General features: G+C 40.1%; 4 protein-coding genes across 5 annotated transcripts in view; 3 read left to right on the top strand and 1 right to left on the bottom strand.

Moving 5' to 3' along the window:
- Positions 1 to 8373, top strand: part of LOC117936223 (protein FAM163A-like) — a 10743-nt gene extending 2370 nt beyond the window's left edge. For both annotated transcript variants that reach the window (XM_034859091.1, XM_034859090.1), the window contains exons 3-5: positions 5219 to 5322; positions 6254 to 6368; positions 6659 to 8373. In XM_034859091.1, coding sequence (XP_034714982.1) covers positions 6276 to 6368; positions 6659 to 7036 — 471 coding nt within the window. In that variant the 5' untranslated portion in view covers positions 5219 to 5322; positions 6254 to 6275 and the 3' untranslated portion in view covers positions 7037 to 8373. The remainder of the gene's footprint in view (positions 1 to 5218; positions 5323 to 6253; positions 6369 to 6658) is intronic.
- Positions 8374 to 10422: 2049 nt separating this feature from the next.
- Positions 10423 to 17178, top strand: LOC117936212 (rab GTPase-activating protein 1-like). Its single transcript, XM_034859072.1, has 8 exons — positions 10423 to 12022; positions 12762 to 12839; positions 12957 to 13067; positions 13511 to 13615; positions 13698 to 13781; positions 13925 to 13996; positions 14192 to 14458; positions 16603 to 17178. The coding sequence occupies exons 1-8, from the start codon at positions 11912 to 11914 to the stop codon at positions 16825 to 16827; spliced, it is 1053 nt and encodes a 350-aa protein (XP_034714963.1). The 5' UTR covers positions 10423 to 11911; the 3' UTR covers positions 16828 to 17178.
- A 186-nt stretch (positions 17179 to 17364) lies between these two features.
- Positions 17365 to 21032, top strand: ebi3 (Epstein-Barr virus induced 3). The gene is made up of 6 exons (XM_034859144.1): positions 17365 to 17675; positions 18079 to 18193; positions 18325 to 18433; positions 19312 to 19429; positions 19569 to 19732; positions 20396 to 21032. Exons 1-6 carry the CDS (start codon positions 17573 to 17575, stop codon positions 20549 to 20551), a joined length of 765 nt encoding a protein of 254 aa, XP_034715035.1. The 5' UTR covers positions 17365 to 17572; the 3' UTR covers positions 20552 to 21032.
- odf3l2a (outer dense fiber of sperm tails 3-like 2a) lies at positions 21006 to 23675 on the bottom strand. Its single transcript, XM_034859145.1, has 5 exons — positions 23534 to 23675; positions 23066 to 23176; positions 22354 to 22482; positions 21797 to 21938; positions 21006 to 21364 (listed from the first exon to the last, which is right to left on the bottom strand). The coding sequence occupies exons 1-5, from the start codon at positions 23580 to 23582 to the stop codon at positions 21019 to 21021; spliced, it is 777 nt and encodes a 258-aa protein (XP_034715036.1). The 5' UTR covers positions 23583 to 23675; the 3' UTR covers positions 21006 to 21018.
- Positions 23676 to 24522: the final 847 nt, after the last annotated feature.

The following is a 24522-nucleotide window of genomic DNA, read 5'->3' on the forward strand; positions in this document are numbered from 1 at the left end:
CCCCCCCACCTTTGCGTCTCATTCTGTTTAGAAGGCAACAAGTAGTTACAAGTAGTAGCCAATAAGAGGGAGGTGAAGGGGGGGTCTTTTCAGAATGTGGATGGAGGAAACATCAATCAAACTATCGTAAATATAACTGACTGTGCTCCTGCAAATGGCTCTGAAAGAGTTCCTTTGAGACATCCTTATTAGCCAGTGTGCCGTTGGTTAGGCTAACCTAAGGTTGCTGACCCCTGCTCCAGGAAGTCAATGCTCCTGGCTAAGAAATAGTTTAGAACCTGACCCCACATGAAACCACAATGTGTCCTTTTTACTTTTCTCTTTGCATTTTGTACAGATCAAAAGAATGCCAGATAACGTGAGCTTTAGAGGTGCAGTAGGTGGTGATCTACTGTTGGACAGAGCTAGGCTAGCTCTTTCCCCTTACTTCCAGTTTTTATGCTAAGCTAAGCTAAGCTAAGCTAACCAAGTGCTGATTCCAGCTTTATATTGAACGGATAGAGTGGTATCTATCTTCTCATCAACCTAGCAAGAAGAAAGCAAATAATGCCAAACTATTCCTCTAAATTGTAGATAAAGTTTTTTTGTAATTACATTTTCTTTTCAAAGCATCTGTATTTTTCCTGGTTCACTCAGCCATCACATGGGAGGAAAAAGCTCTTAATTTCAAAATACAAAATCATCACCACATCATCCCACGTGGATCTTCAGAGGGAAGCTTTTTTCCTCTCCAACTTTCGATTAGGGATATATTCGGTGATGGATGAGTGTGTGTTGAATGAGAATGGGAATGTATGAGCCGGTTGTTCACCCACGCATGCGTGTGTGTTTCTGTGCGTTTTGTATTTAGCTGACTGCTAGGATCGTTTCATTTCCCACAGAGAAAACAAATTAAAATATGACACCTCTCTCAGCTGCCTCTCATCTGCTGCTTTTCACTGTCAAGAGACGACAGAACTGCTAAGTATAGTTCTGCAAGTGGAGTGTGAAACCTCTCCACCTCTCTCAACATCAATTCCAACATTATGAAGGTTGAAACTAGATGATGTTGTGGTAGTTTGAACAAAGGTATAATCATCCCCAATCAACTGATTCTGAGCAATTTCTGTGTATGAAAGAGAGAGGGGGAGGACCAGAAAAATATCCTCTCCTTGATCTGTATGGTATGTTTGGGTTACAAAGTTAGAATTAAAATCCCAATATATATATATATTAGAATATTTTCTATTTGTGATCAAAAAATCACAAGAAGCGGTCGCAAATCAATGTTCAGTGCATTGAACTGTTTCAATGCTGTTATCACATGTGTAACAAAACCTTCTGTCACTCTTTTTGTTAAATGGGTTGTGAAACAGCTGGTTTTGAAGTCTTTTTTTGTCTCTTTGCAGTATATTCTCATTTCAAAGTTGTTTTCCCTAATGGTATCCTTAATGTTCCTCAAGATGGATACACAAGAGTCTCCTGCATAACACTGCAGGTTTACGTTATGTCCCCGGATTTAATTATTTCCAAGAAGACCAATTTTTTTCTGTCAATTTGGCATGGCAAATAGCTCTAAATACTCAGATTAAGGCTGCAACTATTGATGTATGGGTTTATTATTCAGACACGTTCAGATTGCTTCTCCTAAACACTACAAACCTCAATTTACGACTATCCTTCACAACAAAGAACAGCTTCAGAGACTCACATCTGAGAAGCTGGAACTAGAGAATATTCAGCATTTGGAACAATTACGCGATGATTAAAATGAAACGATGAATTGATTAACAAAATTTTTCTCCGGAATTTTCTGTTGATCATTCAATTAATTGACTAATTGTTTCAGCTCTACTGTGAGAGCAGTTAGCTTCAGCTAGCATTGCTATGGAGAAGACTCATGACATCTCACGTGTATATATTCCTGGGAAGTGCTCCAACTGCAGGTCACCTAACACTGGCAGGGATTTTACTTCTGGAACAGTGGATGCCAACTAGCCACCCACTGAGCCACACACACACTCACACACACACACACACACACACACACACACACACACACACACACACACACATACACAACATTTCTTTTGTGCTTCAGTAAAAATCCATGCAGATCTCAGGGATACAATTTAGCCTTTCTCTTATATGGTGAAGAACTGGATCCTTTACCCAATGCCATTTAAGCTCATTTGACAGACGCACACTGTCTAACAGGAGTCTACTGGTCACCAGGGAGTCGTACTGTACACACAGGGCAAATGCCTGTTGGGTCTTCTGAGATTGTCTCATCCTCCTTCATCCCTGTCACTTTTTCAATTCTGCAACTGACGGGGATTTATGGCTGATCCTCGAACTCCTTTCAGGCCACAGGGTTGTTTTGTGATCCGAGGGGTTGCGTTAATGTGTGGGTTTGCTCGGATTTGTGTTTGCATGCGTTTCCCAGTTGAATCTGACAGCTGTGAACCCTCTGAGAGTTGTATATGATCTGCGCTGGTACACTGTTCTCCCAACCTCTGTCACTTGGCGTCAATGTATCTCCAGTCTGTTGGAAACTCTCCAATCCGAGGCTTTGCCTCAGCGCTCCCTTTCTAGCATAATTTGGTTGCATGTAAGTCAAAATCACTTATTTTAAGTCCTAGAAAGATTAATTTCCTTTGTCCGTGTTGAAATACATCATTGTTTCTGCATAAATGTGCTATAGTAGCATTGCAGTCTCGTCATGCCATAAAAGCCGAGGGAATTGAAAGCGTAGGCCAGGAGGGGAATGGTGTACAGGGGGGTGAGAGATGAGGATATGGCTAAAAGAGTGAATAGAAGATTAGGAGAGTAAAGGAGAGACGAGATGAAAAAGGAGAACTGAAGAGACATAAGGTGGTGAGCAAGAGGGGAGGGATAGAGAGATGGAGAAATGGGGAGCAAGAGAGACTTCGCATCGCTTTTAACGACATTATCGTGGTCCGTGGTGTATATAATTTAGTACGATGACGCAATGGAACATACTGCACAGAGTGAGCTGTCTCTCATATGCTCATTTCAACACAGACACACACACACATACACACACACACACGCATGCACACGCACGCACGCACACGCACACACACACTACCCTCTGTGACTGTGTTATATTTGTCAGAGATTCATGTGCATTCAGTGTTAAATGTTAAGATTTATGAACCTAACCCTATCTAATTACAATTTTAAGAGGCACACCCCACTAACCTTGCATTTTCAGACAGTTGAAAAGCAAAAGCGGCACACAGAGAAGAAACCTCTGGCTGGGTTTGACTTTAATCAACATGGGGAACATGTGGCTTCACAGTCAGGCAGCAGACCAAACCACTCAATCTTAAACTAGCATTTGTTTGAACCTTCTGGCTGACATTTTCCAGTTACGTCAATACAGCAAGTGCCAGAATGTTTAAACGATTTGATTAGGCAATAAGACTAAAATTTACTGCAGATTACAGCCTTGGGAGCCTTGTGGCTTTTAGAAAATTACATTGATACACCAGTAATGACAAAGAAGCTCCTCGTTTTTTTTAATCAATTTAATTGGGATAATTAAATGTTGTTCTTTTGCTGAGAAATATGTGGATTATTTCATTAATCAACTTGAACAGTAGATAAACAAAGTCATCTGGTGTTGTAATTACTATAATGGCAGTTTTTAAAATGAACAATTCTGCCTGAAGTCAGCCATATAAATTAGTCTATATGAATGTCAAACATGTATTTTATTTGATTTAATAATCCTATTTTAGTGCATTTATATTTTGATTGTGTGCTTATTTGGTGGTATTCTCATCTAAATGCCATCAAAAACAAATCAAGGCATTTATATATATATATATATATATATATATATATATATATATATATATATATATATATATATATATATATATATATATATATATATATGTATATATGTGTGTGTATATTCAGTCACACAGCTGATGTATTGCTTTCTGTCAAATATACCTGTTCTTAATGTCTATTTGAGGCAAGACTGTACTTTGCTATTTGCTGTGTGCAGTGGAGATAATTATGTGTGCATTCTCCTGATTTCTCAGCTCCTGTGTGACTTTGGCAATCAGAGCTATTTGTTTAAGAGTATCTACCTGCAATACAGAAAACTGAACGCTGAAAGAATTTTGAAATTCCAACACTTTTCTGTAATTGGAAAGTGTCTTCTTTTGCATGCATCCATATCTTTTCTTGACTTTGAGTATCTAACATATGTCTGTCAGATATCTCATGCCTCATATGCTACTAGTTCTCATCAAAACATTACATTGCATGTATGTGTTGAGTGTTGTAGTAAATAGATGTTTGCTGTGTTGTTTATATATCAGAGACGCACATATGAGTCAGATTTAGTATGCCGTATGAGTCAGATTTAGTATGCTGAAACAGTGCCTGCACGTATGCATAAAACGTACTGGCCATATGGTGAGTGTGCACAGTAGATGCTGCTGCATTCAGCATGCTAATCGTCTAGTGTCTGTTTGCCATCCAAAGTAGTCTGTTGGAATTCAGCCACACTTTTGCAATTGTTGCTTTTAAGTTTTTTGTCTAACTATGTATAATTGATGTCTATGTTCATTCATCATCAAATATCACCTTATTGCGGGCCCAGATTCCATGCAGTATGAAACATTGGATGTGATAGATTCTCCAGTGCTTAAACAACTAGTAATTAATCTGACATGTGTAATAATTAGTTAAAGGCAGGGTTGGAAAGCTAGCAAGACTTGAAAGTAGCATCTCCTTGGGGCTCTGTCTAACCCCTCCGCCCCACCCTCAGTGCTTTTTCAGAGCATGTAAATTATTTATTGCTGTCGGGGATTAAAGACCATTTCAGACAATATATATATATATATATATATATATATATATATATATATATATATAAAAGTGTATATTGGGAATAGTTACCAACCCTGCCTTTAATCGGCTAATTCCATCTTCTTCATTGTGAGGATTAGCTGCTTTTCTCCATCTCATTGAATATTGAAAACTTTGGGATTTTTGGACGGTATTTCAAACTACATAAGCAGTTTGAAATACATCACATATGCGGTAACTTGTTACAGTAATCAGTCTTTTTTTTGGCATCTTATAGGTTAAACAATTAGCTTTTTTTCATACGGAACAATAAAAATAAAAGCAAGACCAGACAAAATAAAATACAGTATCTTTATTTGACAGAAGGCTCTTTCTCTTCCCACAGGAGTTCCAGTGAGAGGAGGTTTTGAGACTAACACTCCATAGGCCGGTCATGGTTTCCTACCCTTACACACTCCTCCACCTCTGCATCTCTCGCTGTCTTCTAATGTAAGTGTCCATCTCTTCTATTAAAGCTCCGATGTTACTGCTTTGTCAGTGGGTACAATTTCTTTTCCACTTAGCTAATAACAATGGATAACAACATTTTCTTATCCACAGGAGGGTGACAAACTGTTCAGTATTTTAGGAAATGTTGTTGATCAGCAAACATGGCCGATTAACAGCCCATTTAAACAGTTGTGTATAAATGATACATGAAAAGTTGTGGGCATTAGAGGTGTGGGTAGGCACATTTTTGAGCTAGGCCGGCTGTTTTCCTCACCTTTTAGTCTTTCTGCAAAGCTATTCCTATTGTCTCTTGGCTCAAGCTCTGTAATTATGCTGCATTCCTTCCTTCTTTGGGAGACTTTTGAGCAATGTGTGGGGATAACATCTCGGGATAACATGGTCAATGTTATCCTGCAGGTTTTTCTATGTCCATTATCCATTAAGGAATCTTATATTTTGATACTACCATCATAAAAACACCAAATTAAAGACGAGTGGTGTAGAGTTTTACAGACTTGAAGAATCTATGTCAATGAGTGCTAAAGCTGTTCTGCATGTTCATGGTGTGTGTGAGGGTTTTTCCCCTTTCATTTACTGTCCATCTGTATCTGTGAGGCCTGAAAAATCCCAAGCGATCTGATAACAGCTGCATGATAACCAACTACTTACAACATGTTTCATCAGTTACATCGGTTACATCATGGTGTCACATGAATATACTAATTCAGCCTACATTGCTTATCTTTGCAGGCATTGTAGAAACCTTTGTTGGACATAAGTGTTTTTAGTTAGTTTAATCTCTACCGGCGATAGCGGATTCCACATGTCTAATAAGCTCATTCACATTCTCTTTTTTCCCTCAATCTTCTTCTCTGTCTTCAAACTTCCATCTCTTTCTTTTGCTTTCATCTCCCTTTATCTCCCTCTGAAGGGTTTGATGGAGAGCTGGTCGAATGTCAGCAGGAACTATTGTTATATCCGGAGGAATTCTCGCCGGAGTGATACTGCTGTGCATTGTAGCAGTGCTCTGTTACTGTAGACTCCAGGTATCACTGTGTCACTGTGTGTGCGTGAATGGGAATGTGCTGTCATTTGAAAGACATGGGAGGGAAAAAAAGTTTTCAATATAAAATATTGTCTACAGTAGATCAATTGTTCTCAACCTGGGGGTCACGACTCAAAAAGGTTAAGAACCACTGATCTAAATTACTTGTAAAAAAAAAACTGAGCTCAGCGATATGTGAATATCCTGAGAAATGTGTTGTTGTTGTTGTTAGGAAGCAGAGTTTGGAATTTCTGGCACAACTTCACCTACTTCCTTGTTTACCTTCTGCAGTATTACTGCTGTAAGAAGAATGATTCTGAGGTGGACATGGGCTCCGTGGTGGGAGCGGACCCTCTCTCTCACTTTCCCTGCAATGCCTGCAACGCCCTCGCCATGGACGGCGCGGCTATCACACCCGTGTCTCTGGATCAGCTGGACACGGGTTCTCCCCACAACCACTGCCCCACCTGTTCACCGTACTCCCTCCGCTCTGGACTCACAGATGACATGCGCAACGGAGGGGAGCGGCTGGGCTTCCACACCTACTATGAGAACCCGTCTGTCTCTCTCCCGCTGTCTTCCCACCCGCAGGGCTCCTCCCCTCTGAGTTACTGCAATCCCACGGACATATTTCCTCCCCCACCACGCCCCTACAGCACCCAGGTCTGAACTCTGCAGCACCATAAAGACACACACTCACACATATAGAAAACCTTTCAGAAATACTAACACACACCTGACAACCAACACATGCCCTGTTGTTTGGGACTACATTCAGGTGATGGATATTGATACTGCACAATTACACACATGCCCACATTACTGTACAAGCTCACTTCTGCCACACATTCCAGAATCATTCATCATGGGGGTGAGCCATAAACTGAGCCCACTGACAGGGCCTCTGTGTGGGCAACACGTCCTCGGGCCAAACCATGGAGGGCTCCAGGCAGCAGCATAAACCCAGTGTTAGATCTGCAGGGAAGTGGTAAATATTATAACTCTAGTATAACCTCATTTTGTTTAACATGAGGCCGAGTCACATGCACATGCATGAAATGTGACTAACTTTAGGTGTGAACACACCTCGGTTGATGCATCATTAAAGCCACTTTTGCAGGTTGTCAAGTACACGTGACCATGCATGTAATATAGCGTAAACACAAAAGAATCTCCAGGCACACTTATTTTGTTGTGTAAGTGCAAAGGAGGCACATTATAAGCAATTCCAATAAAACACATTAATGACTTATGATTATCCATGAACCATTCAAATCTTATGAAATACACATTGCATATTCCCCTCCAAAAAGCTACATTTTAAAAGCCAAGTACTTTTTTTGCACCATGTGGTTGGAGCCATGAATTAAATAAATAACTTCCTAAATAATTACTTCTGACCTTTTCTGGATGTAATTATGTAATTGTGTACTAATCACAAGAAATATAGTAATTTCATTGAAGGAAAAACCAGTCCAGGTTATGATTAATTGACTATTCATTTATTATTGGTAACTTTATTTTCCATATGTTGTATGTTGAATTGTATGTTTTCTGTTTACATGTTTTGCATGTTCAGCTGATCTGCTACAAAAACCTCTAGGTTACGCTAGTAAGTTATAGACTAAATGAATTTGTGTAGAAAGTTTAGGTAAATAGTCACTGTTCTTCCTAATACTAGCACCAAATTACATGGCTCGTTATTATGGGCCCTTATTTTTATTGCTCCTGCTCCAAATGCTGTTATTCACTAATGATACTAACAACATTAGAAAGAGACAGAACCTCAATTAGATTAGTTGTTGTTGTACCATTGTGTAGGATTTAGTGGCATCTAGGGGTGAAGTTGCAGATTGCAACCAACTGAACATCTCTCCCCCCTCCCTCCTGCCCCCTCCCCCCTCCCTTTACAAGCATGTAGTAGAATATCTACGTTGGCCTTCAGGTAATGTAAACCTGGAAAGGCTCTCTTTAGACCAAGCGTTGGGTTTGTCCATTCTGGGCTACTCCGTCAAAGAAGACCCGCTTTCTACAGCATGTAGATATGAAAGGATCATTCTAACAAAAACACAATGATTCTTAATTTCAAGTAATTATACTCAGGAATTATATATTCCATTTCTGCCAAGTAGATCTCCCTAAATCCTAGTCCTTTTTTAAAAAATAAATTCCATTCTCTGTCAATAGGCTGAAGCCTACAAGTATCTATCAAGTAAAAACATATTACGGTCTAACCTTTTGTCCTGACCACAAACTGACGTTTCAATCATTCATTGATTAAGGACAAACGTCACACTGATGGATAATTTGTCTTTGTAAAACACCTTAGACAAAAAACAACAACAATTAAGTCCATGGCCAAGGTGGCTTCGTTGGAATAGCCACGCAAATCCTCTTCTCTGCCTGTATGGCCGGGGACATATCTGTTTTTTTGTTTAGCTCCAGCCATAGTTTTAAAATAAATGAAAGCTGGGGGTGATGTGGAGAATTATTGTGATGCCAGGTGTTCGCTGCAGTGTGTTGTTGCTTAGTCGTTCCGGTCTGACTATATGTGGTTACATGATCTCCGAGTATGAACAGGACCACTTCCTCACCCTTTTGCACTGCAGTTTCTGTTATTCTCTCCTGCAATCCCCCCCCCCCTCCTCAATGAAAAAGTCAATGCTAGCCTGAAAAACCCCCTCCCCCCAGCCCTACTCCACCCCCCAGCTTAATATACATGAGGGCTAACAGTTTTTCTATTAGGTGTTGTTGTTTGCCATCTACAGAAACTCCTAATAGAGCGTAAGTGTTTTTCTCAAGAGGAAAATCACATGAGGAGTGAATGAGAAGCTACATGTTTTAAGTGTTTCTGTGCATCTTGCAATTAATTGAAGGAGTCTAGTTTTAGTCTGCAAGACACAAAAGTATGCTAGAAAAGTATGAATTTAGTTTGCTTGTGTTTTCACTTCTAGTTAATTGTAATGAAACTAGACCATGGCAGTTGATTTTGCAGTGTCTTCCATATAAGTTGATGTACATCACTTTTTTATGTATGGATGAAAAGAAAAAACCATGCTCATGTTTTAGAGGTGTTGTGGGCAGAAAGGAGAGCCTAGGATCATGTACTATACTTGAAGTTGATCTTGAAGCTCAAGCTTTGTGTCTTTTAAGCCATTATATATGCTATACAGTACAGTAACAAGATGCAGTGCTATTTCACAGTATGCCTGAATCTCTATTTTTTTAATGAGTGTTGTAGTTTTTGTGTGGAATGTCAGGGTTTAAGCGTGTTTTGGTGAGTTTGTACCAAATGTGAGTTTTTCATACTCTTCAGTTATTCTTCCATCTTGATTTTTCTCTGTATTTCTGCCAGTTATAATACAGCAGAGGAATACAACAAGAAGAGAATTGAAATGTACATTTGGAACAGAAAATTCATTTAAAAATTGTCCTTAAATCTAGCTAAAAGTAACAGAAAGTGAAAGAGACAGTGATATTTAACATAAATAATTTAATATCAATTAAAAGACATAGTGTATATGTATTTTCTCACACCACATTGTTTGCACTGAGCTTTATTATCACATCTCGTAACTTTCCTCAACTCACATCCCCTTGTTATTTATATATATATTATACCTAAAATGACTTTTTTTTTGTCCATTTAGAAGTCCACTCTTCATTGGTGTTCACTGACACATAGCCATTATACTCATTCATCAAATGTAAATGTAAATGTGTAAATGTGCTGTATTTATATAGCGCTTTTCCAGTCTTAACAACTGCTCAAAGCGCTTTTACATCTACAGGAAACATTCACCATTCACACACATTCATACACTGTGGCCGGGGCTGCCGTACAAGGTGCCACCTGCTCATCAGATAAACATTCACACACATTCACACTCCGACGCGCAGCACCGGGGGCAACTTGGGGTTCAGTGTCTTGCCCAAGGACACTTCGACAATGACTGCAGGGGCGGAGATCGAACCACCAACCTTCCGATTGGCAGGCAACCACTCTACCACTGAGCCACAGCCGCCCCTTACTCGGGGCTCGAGTTTTGAAATGTGGTCTCCATAGTTTGGTGAAAGGGGTTTAGTTTTTGTGATGACCAGTTTGTTGCACCACAAAGAGCACCATTGTGGTATCAGAACTGAGCTGTTATTTTTAGGTTCTTTTTTTCTTTTTCTGACTGATGAAAACTGTATTTTTCAGACTTTTCTGTATGACGCTAGAATAAGTTTTGGTACACCCCGATACAGTGCGAAAAAACCACCACTTTTCACAAAATGTTCCTTTTTTTGAGGAGAAATAAATGTTTGTATCTGCCTGGACTTTTTGTTTGGGTCTTTCACAGTGACTCAGACAGTAGATGCACAGGATGTTGTAATCACTGTTTTGGGTTTTGGAAATAAAAAGAGGAAGAGACACGTAAAAAATTAAAAGACAGAAGTGAAAAATCGAAAAAGGGGAAGTGAAACTGATCTGTCATCAGGTTAGTTAAGATTTAAAAAATTAAGGGAGAAATGAAGGGAAACTGCACCTAAGATTAGGAAGCAAGACTGAGACTATGTTGGGGAGGGGGGGGGGGGGTTCTGAAGCCTCCTTGTTATTCTGCATTCATGCTTCCATCACTTTACCTGCTAAACCCGTTTGCTCTCCTGTCAGGTTGCTCAGCCCATGACAATAACAGGCCGTCAATCTTGTGTGACGCCAACACCCTGGGGTGAAATATCACAAATACCACACCGATTCCTCCGTCCTGGTACATCAGCAGTGTTTAGGCGGCAGGCTGGCAGCTTTACATAGCATCTGTGTCAACTAGTATAAAAGTGTGAACAACAGGAACAGAGGGAAACATAGATGTTAATTAATGTGCCTGACAAAAAAGGTAATGTGAGAGCTCATTGTCACCAAATAAATTAGAATGATGCAGGTGACGTGATTTATTTTAAGAAGTGGGCATCATATGCTGGTGCTGTGTGTGTGTGTGTGTGTGAGAGAGAAGACAGGTGAGCACTGTTAGTGGGTGTGTCTTAAGCTGTTGTTCTTTCTCTCTTTCACACACACACACACACACTATCAGGTCTAAAATAAACCCTGGTGAACCTGTTACTGCACATAACCTGTAACACATTTCTTCAACTGGAACTGTGTAAGTGGCTCAGGCTGCTACACATTAGTTGTTAGTGCAGCTACACTTTACCTGTGGGAGTATCTCTATCTGTGTTGTTCACCTTTGGACCGAAAAAGTTTATTTGCGTCGGGACGTCTTGGACTTTATCCTGATTATTTCCTGTTCATGCTCGTGTGCTAGATTGACTTCTCGCCTGCATCATTTCAAGGAAAAACAAGACTGCTTCATCTTTTTGAACATCTTTACATCTCAGATTAATTCAGGAGAGACTATCATTCAGGCCTGACAAGGTGTTCAACGCTCCTGGTGGATTTTTTTGAATTTTTTATTTTTTTATTGGTGTTGGAAGAAATACCTACAAAGTTTGGACTTGTTTGTGTGAGTGTTAGCAGTTCCTGGGGCGCCTGCATATTAGGGCAAAATGATGGAAGATGTGTCCATGATGATGGCGTATGATTCCCATGTTATGGACCAGATGAGCGAAGAGGAGATTCTGGCCTGTCTGGTGGAAGAAATAGAACCTGCATTTACAGTAAGACTCACTTTTAGATCACCACGGCTAATATCAACAGCTGAACCACAATAATAGACTAACCCTTAACAAAACCATTACATGGCTCTAGTAGTACTGTCGTAACCATAGACCGATATACGGTCTATGGTCGTAACGTTACTGTTTTCTAAAATTCAATCGTGGATTTGCTTGAACACACTAAAAATGACAAATTTTGTCTTTTGCATTAATGCAAATAACCTGTAAACTTGCAGATACAAAGCTTTGTTTGCATCCTAACTTATAAAGTATTGCTATAGTTACTATGAGAGTAAGACTGAGCCCAAAAAAATGCAACTTTAGTGTCCTTTGTGTTTAATTCTTTCTACAGAAATGATCCAAACCACACATTGTAACACAAAACACATTCCTCTGCATGACAGATATGTGATTCCAGATAGAAGTAATTTCATTCCGATCCTTTTAGATATTTGAGATATGGAAATTGTCAATTCAGGCATCAAATAAATCCTCCCCTTCACTATTATTCCTTTATGCTTCCTAAAATATCTGTTAAATTATCCCCCATGCGCTCAGCTCCGTCTTATCTACTTATCCCTATCTTGATCTCTTTTCGGGGGCCTGTTCTTGATTTGTTGCGCTCATGAAGCATCCGACACCAGATCTGTTTGGAGGAGATAGCTTTCTTCAGCTTAGTCAAATATGACATTACTGTATCACATCATCCTTGACTCTCTCTCTCTCTCTCTCCCCTCAGGTCCACACTAACAAATCTGAACTGAGTGAAAGCCGGCTTCAAATAATGGATGAAGAAGAGTCTTTGAACAAATACCTGGTCAGAAGTCTTTCACCTTTTTCCAGAAACCGATACATTTAAATCATTCCACTGAGGAGCTAGTCTGTCTTTCAACCTTTAACTTCATCCCTGATAGATGTGTCTGTGTTTTTGCAGAATGAGAACCGTCGGCTGCAGCAGGCCAGCCTCCGTCTGGAGCAGGAGAACGACAGCCTTGCCCACAGACTGATCACCAGCAAGGTGGGCCTGAGGAACGCTCTGGACAAGGTACGGTTAGCTACTGACCTTCAGAAAAGGGGTAAAAGGATTTATTTCAGGAATGCATAATCACCTCCCAAAGGTTATCACTTAGCCTCTTGGGAGACGGCCAAACTCTAACCTTAATAAAAACCTTTATTAGCATTAGAGTATAGAAACTGTCTGAAGTTGTACATCAGTTTAAAATGTCAACTATAAACCATACACTATGATTTAAGTTTTTTTTCATAAAATGGCTTAACAAAACCCTGAAATATTCTGGTGTAAAGGTGATCAAATGGTAGTGAGTTTTTTCATTTTAATGTGTTTAAGTTTTCTAACTTTGTCACAAAAGCCTGGAGAGAAAAAACGCAAGATGGACTCAAACAAATTAAATACGTCTTCATATTACACAATGATGTTTATTTCAACTGAGAGTATTTGCTGCTGACCAGAATAATGTGTGTTTGCAGGTGGAGGACAGAGTGGACGAACTCACCAAAGACCTTTTTCAGACCAGACATCGACTGCAGGCTACAGAAGAGGAGAAGAGAGGGAAAGAGGAGGAAGCTGCAGTGGTACGATTCTTTACCTCACGGTCATTATAGTTTGGATGAAATGGTTGACATGCATAAGTAAAGATTTCTTCTCTTCTTACAGTCAAAGGAAGTGTTTCGGAGAGAGCTGGAGAAGGCCGAGCAGGAAGTCAGAAGATCGTCGGGTATCATTCTGGACTACAAACGGGTAGAGAGGATGATGATGAATGATTGGACTCATTAAAATAAGACTGTTTAGAATAAGGCAACACTGTCTAATGCATTAGAGGATATATTAATAAAGAATGCAATATGCTGCCTCATGATGTTGATGCTCTTTCTTCTGGTCAGATCTGCTCTCAGCTGACAAACCGTCTGGAAAGGCAGCAGGCCGCCCACAGAGAAGAGTTAGATTCACTCAAGGTGAGAATAGCTCTTATCTTGTGGAGCTTTAGTGTCATCCTGCCTACTTTTAGCTGTCTTTAAATAGTTTTACAACCCTTTCTAAACATCTGCAGTACTTTCTCATTTGTGTTTATCTTACAGTAGGTGTCAGTGGTCGTTCATAGCTAGATGTCTTCCCAATCATCCTTTTATTCTCATTCTCCTCCTTTGCAGAGTACAGTGAAGGCTTGCTCACGCTGTCTACATGTCGTAGAAACAGATGAACCATCCACCCCAGCTGAGAAATCTCCAACAGCCGCAGAGATAGAAGGCCACGGGAAGAGCGAAGCAGGCTGGGAAGAGGACAATGAAGGTCCAAAACAGGCAGAGCAGAAGAGAGACAACCAGGAGAAGGCGTCCTTCAAGGCCCAGATCAGGGAGCTGGAACAGGAGTTGGCCAAGACCAAACTTCAGATGGTGGAGGCCAAGTGCAAGATCCAGGTCAGAGCAGGCTATCATAAACCATCACACAGCACATTTGATTATGCAAAAACTAATGTTGTCGATACAAGCATGCAGCATCCATGTCACACAGTCGCAGCCCATCAGGTGTCATCCCTGCGTCATACATCATAATATGTACAAGAATGTAAATGAAACTTACACCTACACAGAGAACAAATTGTAGTTTCTGGGAATATATCCATTGCCTAACCCCTAAACATAAAACCTAATTCAAAAACCCTTCCCAACTTTGATTCAATAAGGACATATGTTAACATAACAACTTCAACTGCATACACATTTGTATTAAGGTTAGTTACAGCAAAAGACGTTGGCTATTGGACCCCATCAATGTGAAGCATCCTAATTACATGTAGGCCCATATGGAGATAGGAAATAGGACAAGTTTCTCCCCAGCGTCTGTGGCAGAAGCTGGTGGGGGTGGAGTAAAGCCCGCAGGTAGATGATGGAAACCCACAGTTAGATCTTTCATCCTGCACTCCAACGCTCAGCTAAAAATGAAAACATAATAGTCTAAAGTATGTCTTTTGTTACACTGTAAAATATATCTGAAGTAGTATTGAATATTATTATATTGATATTATCGAAGATAGCCTATCACTCATAAGTACAATTGATTCTTTTTGAATACATAGTTTCAAAAAGGGGATTTTCTTAAAGGTGCAATATATAAGTTAGTGTTTAGTGTTTGGTTAGTGTTTAATATGTAAGTTACTGCAGTACAAATTCCAAATACTGGAGACAGTAGTCTCCCCCGCACCCTCCTTCCCAGACTCTAAGATCACAGAGGTTTCCAGGCTGAGAGCACAGCATCTATAGAATCACTTTGCCAGACCCTCCTCCAAAACGCGCTGAAGGAGCATCCACAACGGTGTTACTAGACGCTTGTCTCACACAGCCAGAGAAGAATAGCTAACGTTGGATGCTGGCTACATGGACAGTCATAGAAGCCAGTACTCACACGGAGCTCTGTACCCAACTGAAAACGCTCTTTTTTTGGCTTAGAATTACGGTAGGAACCGCTAAAAACACAACAACCTTGCCGTCCTCTCCACCCGATAGACAGAGACACTTCCTCGGCTTAGAATAACTATAGGCACCGCTAAAATTAACACTACATTACCGTTCTTTTCCCCGAGCTGAACACACTTTATCGGCTTAGAATTGTGGCAACAACAAACACATAGCAAACTCACGGTCCTCTTTTTTTCCAGATTTACAGCCCCCCTCTCTTGGCTTAAAATAACTCACTGTTGTCGGACAGACTACATCGTTGTAAACACCCGTGTCCCGCTTGCCTGGTCCTCCATAACGTTAGCAAGGTTAGCAGAGCGGGGTTAGCCAGGACCTGTAGGGCTCACTTTACTGGCTGTGTCTTGGTTTGCTTTTGCAAGTAACCAACTTGGGTACTCTAGTTATATAATTCAATGTTATTGCTCAAATGTTGAAATGACAATAAATGCCTGTCCCTTGTAGCCAACTAGGTGTCCTTTTGGGCTCTAATCTGTCTCCATCTTTCAATAACATCTTTTGTTACGTCTCTGGTCACGCAACTGTTGGAAACATGCCGTTTTTTTTTTAGGTCGGGTAGAATCTATCTCCGGTGATCCTGTTCATTTGTTTGCTGCTTTCATGGCTGTAGCCTACTAACATTACAGCTGTATTACGCCTGCTTTACGTGTTTACAGGTGTATCTGGCAACCTGGCCTCACTCTCAAACTAGACAGTTGATAAAAACACAGAGGCCTGAACAGAAGTTCTGTCACGAAACAGAAATTATAAATGGAGAATATACTGGCATTAGCATTGTCAGAAAATATAGTAATTCAACTTAGCATGTTGCCTAATGTGTGATGACGCATTGGGGTAATTTTGGGATTTGTTACAGTATATTCCATAGTGGACATTTAAAACTGTTAGTAGGTATAATACTATTTTTCTTTAAGGAATCCATTTGTATTAAACTTTAAAAAAATAAAAAAGCAATACAATTTTACAAGGACGTTTTTAGAAAACAATACAAAAACTTAAACCGCTTCCTTGCACAGATAACATATTGAAAGTATCTTGTGACATTTGCTGCATTTCTCACATAGCCTACGCCTGTTTCATCCTCGTAGGAGCTGCAGCACCAGAAGGGAATCCTGGCCAACGAGCTCCAGGAAGCAAAGAACAGCTGGATCAGCAAGGCCTTCACCTCCCTGCGGACCTCCAGCGGAGAGGGACTTCACAGTATTAGCATACCCAGAGATAGATCTCCCACAGTGGGCTGGAACCTCCACAGCGGCTCCCTCTCTGGATGGAGCGCAAAGAAGCTGTTGCGGCCTATCAGAGACAATCGATAAACTGTCTGATAGCTCGGACTGTGAATGTGCGGATCACTTAAAAGTACATCGGAAGGATCAGACCTTAGAGTATTAATTGACAATGTCATTATGTAGTCAATACTGCTGCTATTTCTTGTTTCGGGCACTAGAGAACAGTCTAGAATTCAAAACGATCAGAAGAGAGTACCTGAGAGCATACTGCTGGGCAGGTACTCTGTTTTCTGATCACCACTTTCCAGCTAGTGTATCCACTGAAAGGGTATTTATACATTTGTAAACCAAATCCATGCGTTATGTGAGTTTTTTTTCTACTACACTTTGTTATACTATATTATTTGTACTTGTGCTGGACCTTGTGTCGTTTGTAAACAATTTGAATGCAATATTAAAGCAAGTGTGAAACCAGTTTCTGTAAATGACTTAAGAAACATGACTCCTCAACAGAAACAAAGTTATTTTTGAAGGTTGTCTGTAACACACCACATTTGCTGTTCCTCTTTCATTTTGAGCGCGTACGGCGGCTTTTAAAGGGCTGAACTCAAACGCACAAAAAAAGAGCTATCAACAGGCTGTTAGCACAGATCATCTCTGAACCTTGGCATGCACATAGTAATAGACGGAAACAGAAAGAAACCGAGCGGAGAACAAAGGAACGGTAGACAGCAATAGAAAGTAGTCAGAATCTGAGGGTTCACTTGCAGTATTCACAAAGCTATTTAGACAAACTGAGCTCAGGTAATAAGTCCTCTTGCTTGAAGAGCTGATGCCTGTGATGGTTGACAGTGTGTGGGTCACTGCCACTCTCCTCATGTGTGTTCTTGGAGGCCAAGCAGTGGACCAGCTGAGAGTGACTGCAACATCAAGGAGTAAGTACCAATCTGAGGGAAACCGTTCCGGGAAAGTGCTCTATAATCAAATCATAATAGTTCTATTGAAAAGCAATACATTTTCAAAAATGATGATAATCTGTCTGCAATGCTACTATTACACACTGAAAATCATACCTCTGTTCAGATGTTTTTATCCCTGCCCTTAGTGCTTATTGAGTCCTTTTTCAGCCTTATAGCCATGCATGTTATAGATATTTAAACTTATATTTATTTGATTTTATTTCATATTAAATTGGTTTTACCTTTAAAGTGACAAATAAGGATGTGCAATTAAATCACAACCTCAACATAGAGGAAAAATGCATACTTTTTTGAAGATATTTTCACGCTCTGCTTATGTTGCACACGGTATGTGACTAAGTATAATTTCTTCCATCAGATCCTCCACCCACTCCCACAGTGCATTGCTGGTCTGCGAGCTACCCGAACTTGACCCTTTGCTCTTGGCCTGAACCCTCTCTGTCCCCGCCAACACACTATGTGGCCACCTACAGGTAAATCTGACTAAGAAATCAGCTGTCCTCCTCCAGTCCTGACCCAAACCACTGACACCTTTTAGTAAAACAGACTCCAGTTGTGAAGTGGTCCAGGAGCTCATTTATCTGTGTGTTAATGTGTTTGTCAGCGAAAGACAAAGACCGAAGATCACCCAGCAGTGCCATCTCATCCAACCCGGCTCTCCATCCTCTCATCTGATTTCAGCATCATCCACATCATCAACGTCATCTGAACGGGTACCAGCCTGACTTATCTTCACAGCAGATAGACTGCATCTTTAGCAGAAGAGTATGGAAGACAGAAGCTGCCAAAATGAAAAAAATAACAACAAATTACTCGTTAAAGAAATGAATATGCTATTAAATGTACCAAAACTAACATTACAAATAGGTGTAGGCATGTAAAATAAAACATTATAATACAAAACAATTAAATACATTGAATAATACATACATAAAATCAATACGAACTAATAAACAAATCAATTAATGGAAAGGAAAAACAAATATGAAAATAAAGAAATTCAAGCAGCAAATTAAAAGAGAAATATCAAGTTATGTCACATTTCATCATTTAATGAATTAATTTTGACATTTATTTGTTATAATATTTTTGGCACAGTTAATGGCATATTCACTTATTTTTTGAGTCAGTTATTTATTTTGATTTTGGCATTTCTTCCCATAATAGAGGCGAGTTTCCAAACACACTAAGTCTGATTTTAGCCCAACTGAAAACTAGCACACATCATTGAGTATGATGAAGGTTATGATGTTGTTGTTTTTGTAATTTCCCCGTGGGGATTATTAAAAGTATCTCTTCAGAAGAATTTTGGAAAACCCCTTTTCCTGTTTCTTGCTCTATAGGAGCCGTAACAGAAACACAGATCACTTTCAAGTTTGTCTTGTGTGTCTGAGGTAAAAAAGTACTTCAGTAAGATGAGAGAACTTAACAGGGGTGTGCTTGGTTGCTAGCAATTATACATTTATTGTGGTGGGAATTCTCCTCAGCTTCCCTCCTCTTTATCTAAGATCTACATCAATATTTCATTGTGTCTTTTAAATAATATATATTAGCTAGCATCTCATGTAATCCAGAACCTTTTTTTCTTAAGCTCTGGCACTGCCACCTGCCCAACCTGAAGCTTCTCACTGGGTACATCATCAATGTCACGGCCGTTTATTCTGGTGGAAGCAGCTCCCATCTATCAAGTTTCATGTTGGAGGACATAGGTGAAAATTGAAATTATGAATATCAAAATCTAAAAGAGAATAGAGAAAGTGACGTGTGCTTAGTGTGATTGTTGGGCGTGTTGTAAAGTCATTTTTGTTTTTATTTAAAATTCCTGTCTTTGTCTTCTTCTCTCTGAAGTGAAACCGGATCCTCCCACAGACATCCGGGTTTCCCCTATTGGTGTCAGAAACCTGTTGGTGGAATGGTCTCCTCCCCAAAGTTGGAATAACCTGGACATCTTCCCCCTAAAATACCAGATACTGTACCAGCGCAAAAGCAGAGGCCCCCCAAAGTCTCTCAATGTAAGAATAACTTCTGTCATCAGCCGCAACAACAGCAATGTGTTGTAAAAACTCCATAATTACAAATACACAGATACCACATGAAGAAGTAAAAATTACCTAAACTTTAGAAAGCCCCTTCATAGGGAAATTCTTCTTATTTCAACAAAAAAAATGTATCATCCAAAGGTCTTTGTATAAACAAAAAGGATTTAGCCAGGATTTAGCATTAAAGCTATTTTTTGAAACAGTTACTTTTAAATGAAAAATGTTGATTGGAACACAGTTTGTCTCCTCATTTAAATGACAGACTATGTTTCAGTGTTAAAAGCTTAGTTTAGACCATAGGCTGTCTTAATATATACAGAATATTATACTAATATACAGTCTATGGTATAGACATTAGACCTTTTCTGGGAAATACAAACAAATAGCTTCAGAGAGGCTAATGAGCAAGTGTTTTAACCTTAAAAAAGAGCCAGGCTACATATTTTTGCCTGTTTCCAGTCTTTGTGCTAGGCTAAGCTAGCCCACTCTCCAAGCTGGAGCATCATATTAAAACAATAAAGTGGAATCATTCTTTCATTCAAAAAAGTGAACAACTGCATTTCTCAATTTCTGTATTTTGAAACGCCAGATGTGAAATCAATATGTATGATTAAAAAAAATTGTTCTCCTCTCCAGCTGGGTCCGTATGAGAGCATTAAGGTTGAACTGAAGGGGCTGACCCAAGGATGTAACTACGTGTTCCAGGTGTGTGCTAAGGAGCTGCTAGGTCTGGGCGAGTGCAGCGACTGGAGCTCACCTGTACAAATCACCATACCAAGAACAAAATCGTAAAAACTCCCCCTCGCTTGCTGTTTTATTTAACCCTCTCATTTCATGCTACCTTTGAGTAAAACTGAAAAACTGCTGACAGGTGGCATCTTTTAACTCCACAAGCAATGCAAGCAACAGTTATTGACATTTTGTGTTATTTATAAAGGAGTAAATGGATAGTATATGTACAATGTACATTGAAAGTAGTATTATATTTTTTGTAACGCTGTTGGTTTGTTTTGGTTGAGTGGCGTGTCTTTGGAGTAGCTGATAATATAGTAACCCTACTGTAAGACATTGTGATTATTGGTCAGTGTGTCTGATGGTCTGATCCGTTTGTTTTGATCAACAATTTATGGCCCCACTTTGACTTCTCTAAAGACACAATCTACCAGATGTGTATTTTGTACTGTTTATTGTGTGGCAGACCAACATTTGTGTGAAAAATTGAATAAAAACAAGTCATTTGTATTGAATCTGCAGATCTGTCAGTCCACAACATCCACCACGAGTGGGGTAACAAACTCTGAGTGTCTGACACCCAAAGTGAAGGCTGGTGGTTTGGGGAGATGGCCATGAAACTTCTCCGGGCTGTAGGTGCCGGGGCCGGGGATAGCAGAGGAATAACTAGGCCTCTTAGTCCGTCTCTGCATGGAGAAGGAGGGCTGCCGTTGGTGGTAAATGTCTGGGTTGGTGGTGTCGTATTTTGCTGGTCCAGGGCTCATGGAGAGGTCATTGGAGGGAGCTCCGATCTTCCTCCGGCCTAAGAAGCTGTAGCTGGCGCTGGAGGGTTTGTTGGGAACCTGGCAGCCCAGCAGATTAGGAAGACTGTAGCTGGAGGGGGGGAAAGAACACATGTATTAAAGCTGAGCCTTGGAGACTTTTCATTTCGGCAGCAGTATCTCTTACTTAAATGATAAGGCTGGCAATGTTCTGTTTCTCAATATCTTCCAAAAGCCCTAGCTAAACGCATTCATTCCGACTTATCTTTAAATATAACAAATATCCCAAATACTTTCATTATTAAAGTGCTAAATTTGATCCTAAAAAAAACGCTAGGCACTGTTAGCAGACGTTGCTCAAAAAGGAGTTAATAGGCATTTGTTGGAAACTTATACACAAACAAGTGCTTTGTTTAAAAGGACATTATATGCGGTATTTACTTAAAATAAACTACAGTACCCATGCATGTTCTTCCTAGTAAGGGAACATGGCATCTTGTAGAGCTTTATCCTTTAATGTAATGTACTGTTCTGCTGTCTTCACCTGTTGGGTGCTGGTACAGCATCCACAGAGCGGTATCTGGTGCGAGAGCCCATGGTGTAGGATGGTGGTCTGTGGTGACCACTGAGAGGGAGACCCTTCTCTGGGCTGTAGGCCCCGGGCCCTGGAGTCTGGAACAACATGTCTATGCACATGAATGGATATAGGTGTGTTAAGTGTTCTTTTCTTTGTCTATATAACATTTATTCATTTAAAGAAAAGAAATTTCTGCACGCTTGCATGTGTGAACAGGTGTGTCGGAAAGAAGCAACTTGAAAGTATTCTCTAATCCTCTATTAATCTTTTGATAGTGTAATGTTAAAAAAAAAATCCCTTCTACCCCGTAAATTACCTTGGTGTGTTTCAAGATGTTTCATTCACCAATTGATCTCCATTTCTGAGGTCCTCTAATTGGATAATTTACCCAGCATCTATATACATGTATCTGTGTACATATATATGTATATATGGAGCTGTTCTGAAGCTTGCCAGGATACCAAATACAGGTAGAGTAGACTGAAACAGCATAAATAATGTGCAGGAATATTGTTTTTAATCACCTTTGTTGTTCCCTGTTATTCGCCTTCCTCTGCCCAAAATGGAGTAGGAGGGGGTTTCCATCCGGCCAAACCGAGTGACTTTGGCGTCAATGTGGTACCTTGGTCCTGGGCTGGAGTCCACAGAGACCACTACGGAAAACAGGATGCACATTTGATCATCCAGAGACACCTTAAGACCTTATAAAATTAAGTAAACCGATTTCAGCATTCAAAAAAGAGAAATTCAGAATCCATGTGATTAAAACAGAGGCACTGTAGACATCAGAAAAACGTGTGTGACAGATCGTACACTACAGGCGTTAAAATGAATCATTGCATCGTGATGCAGACCTAAACGATCCTGCCTTGATGCAGTGACAGAGCATAATCGATTATAGCCTACTGATGTTAGTTGTTGAATTTCCACTTGCTGCTTTTTTGTTTCTGCCTTTTGTCTGTTGTCTGCTGCTGCCGTTTGTTAGACTCGGGTACATTCAGGAAGCGTCTTTTTTAAGCGCAAATACAATAAAAATGTATGTCTGACTGCTTAAATTTTGAATATGTTGATGAAAACCATGTGTAGCAACATACAATAATATTGAGGAAGTGACGGATCGTGATGCATCATAATATCGAATCGATTGGAATCATTGACACGATAACCGTAATGGAATTGAATTGTGAGACCAGTGATTCACACCCCTATTGTTCACATTAATACATAGCAACTCACTTGCACTGCTCATGCGGCTGTGAAAGGAGTATGCAGGGCTGTTGGACTTGGTGAAGTCATGGTTGATGTATCCAACTGTAGAGGGCAGAGAGTAGCGTCCAGGGCCCGGGCCTGGCGACGGGAGATTGAAAGGAGGACAATGATGAAAATGATGCAACAGATTCAGCTCCGTGCAGCATTATGGCACACCCACCGTTCTTTGGCTCAGGCTGTATTGTCGCTGATGATTTCCACATGGAGCTCTTGCTCTTATTCTCTATGGTTATGCATGTTAACGTTCTTCCCATGCACGTTTGGCAATGGATTTTTAAAGAAAGTAGACACCTCAAACAAGTGTGGAGCAGCGGCTGAATAATGCTGCAAGAGATTTCTTAGCAAAAACCAGCTTAGCTATAATAAAGTCCATGTGGATCCACACACACACACACACACACACACACACACAGGCCATAGTCTTCTTAAACTGACCTCTTTCTCTAGCAGAGATTATCGGGCGTTTCTTCGCCACCTCCTGCATACTCTGCCGGCCTTTCTTCCTTCTTCTTCTTTTTTCTTCTTCTCTTCCTCTGTCACCTCAGACACATCCTTTTGTGTGTGGCCTGGGCTGAATTATCCATGACTGTGAGGTGAAAGAAACTCTATCTTGACCAAGGTCCTGGTTACGCCCCAACCTGCTCTCCACCTACTTTTCCCCAAGGTCCCCTCAGGACAAAAGGTTTTTACCACCGAGGCCAAAACATTGACTCTCTCGAGGCTAAAAAGAGGAGAAACAGTGATTGTCTAAGCCACAAGGTAAGACCATGTGAATTCAGAGTTAAAGTGCTTTACTAGTCTTAAAGCACAGCAACAATAACAGCAACATGTAATGAAGTTAATTTGTCATCCTATTCCGAGGCATTAGGTTACTTACACTGACCTCTCACCTGCACTATGTTTGCTGTAACTAATAGCATCTCAGTGCACATGCTATTAAAATTGAAAAGGGCCTGCACTTATCTTCTATTTCAGGTGGATATTTGACAAGCTCAACGTTGCTGTAATGAAAACCATGGACCGGTGAGTATTAAGGTCTGGACAGCCTTTTGTTACTCAGTAAATATATTTTAGATCTGTTAAGATTTGTTGCCTGCCAACTGGTAATTTTAGTAAAATGATGTAACAGCGTGCCAAATGACTTATTCCAGGAAGGAATATAAAAGGAAAACACGTTTTTAAAATACTAAAAAAATCTCCAGGGATGTTTGTGCCTTTTCTTTTTTTTGGCTGGTAAATAAGTCACAGTTTAAAGCCAAAATGTATCTGCACTCAATATTGGGAAGGAACTACTGTTAGTACTGTCGTTAAGTACAATTTCCAGGCACTTTCTCTTTAACGCTACTTTATACTTTCAATCCACTACATTCAGGGGTAAAATCGAGAGGCGGTCCCTCAAGACACATATGGAGACACATTCTACT

The sequence above is a fragment of the Etheostoma cragini genome, chromosome 20 (genome assembly GCF_013103735.1).
Source record: "Etheostoma cragini isolate CJK2018 chromosome 20, CSU_Ecrag_1.0, whole genome shotgun sequence".
Lineage (NCBI taxonomy): Eukaryota > Metazoa > Chordata > Actinopteri > Perciformes > Percidae > Etheostoma > Etheostoma cragini.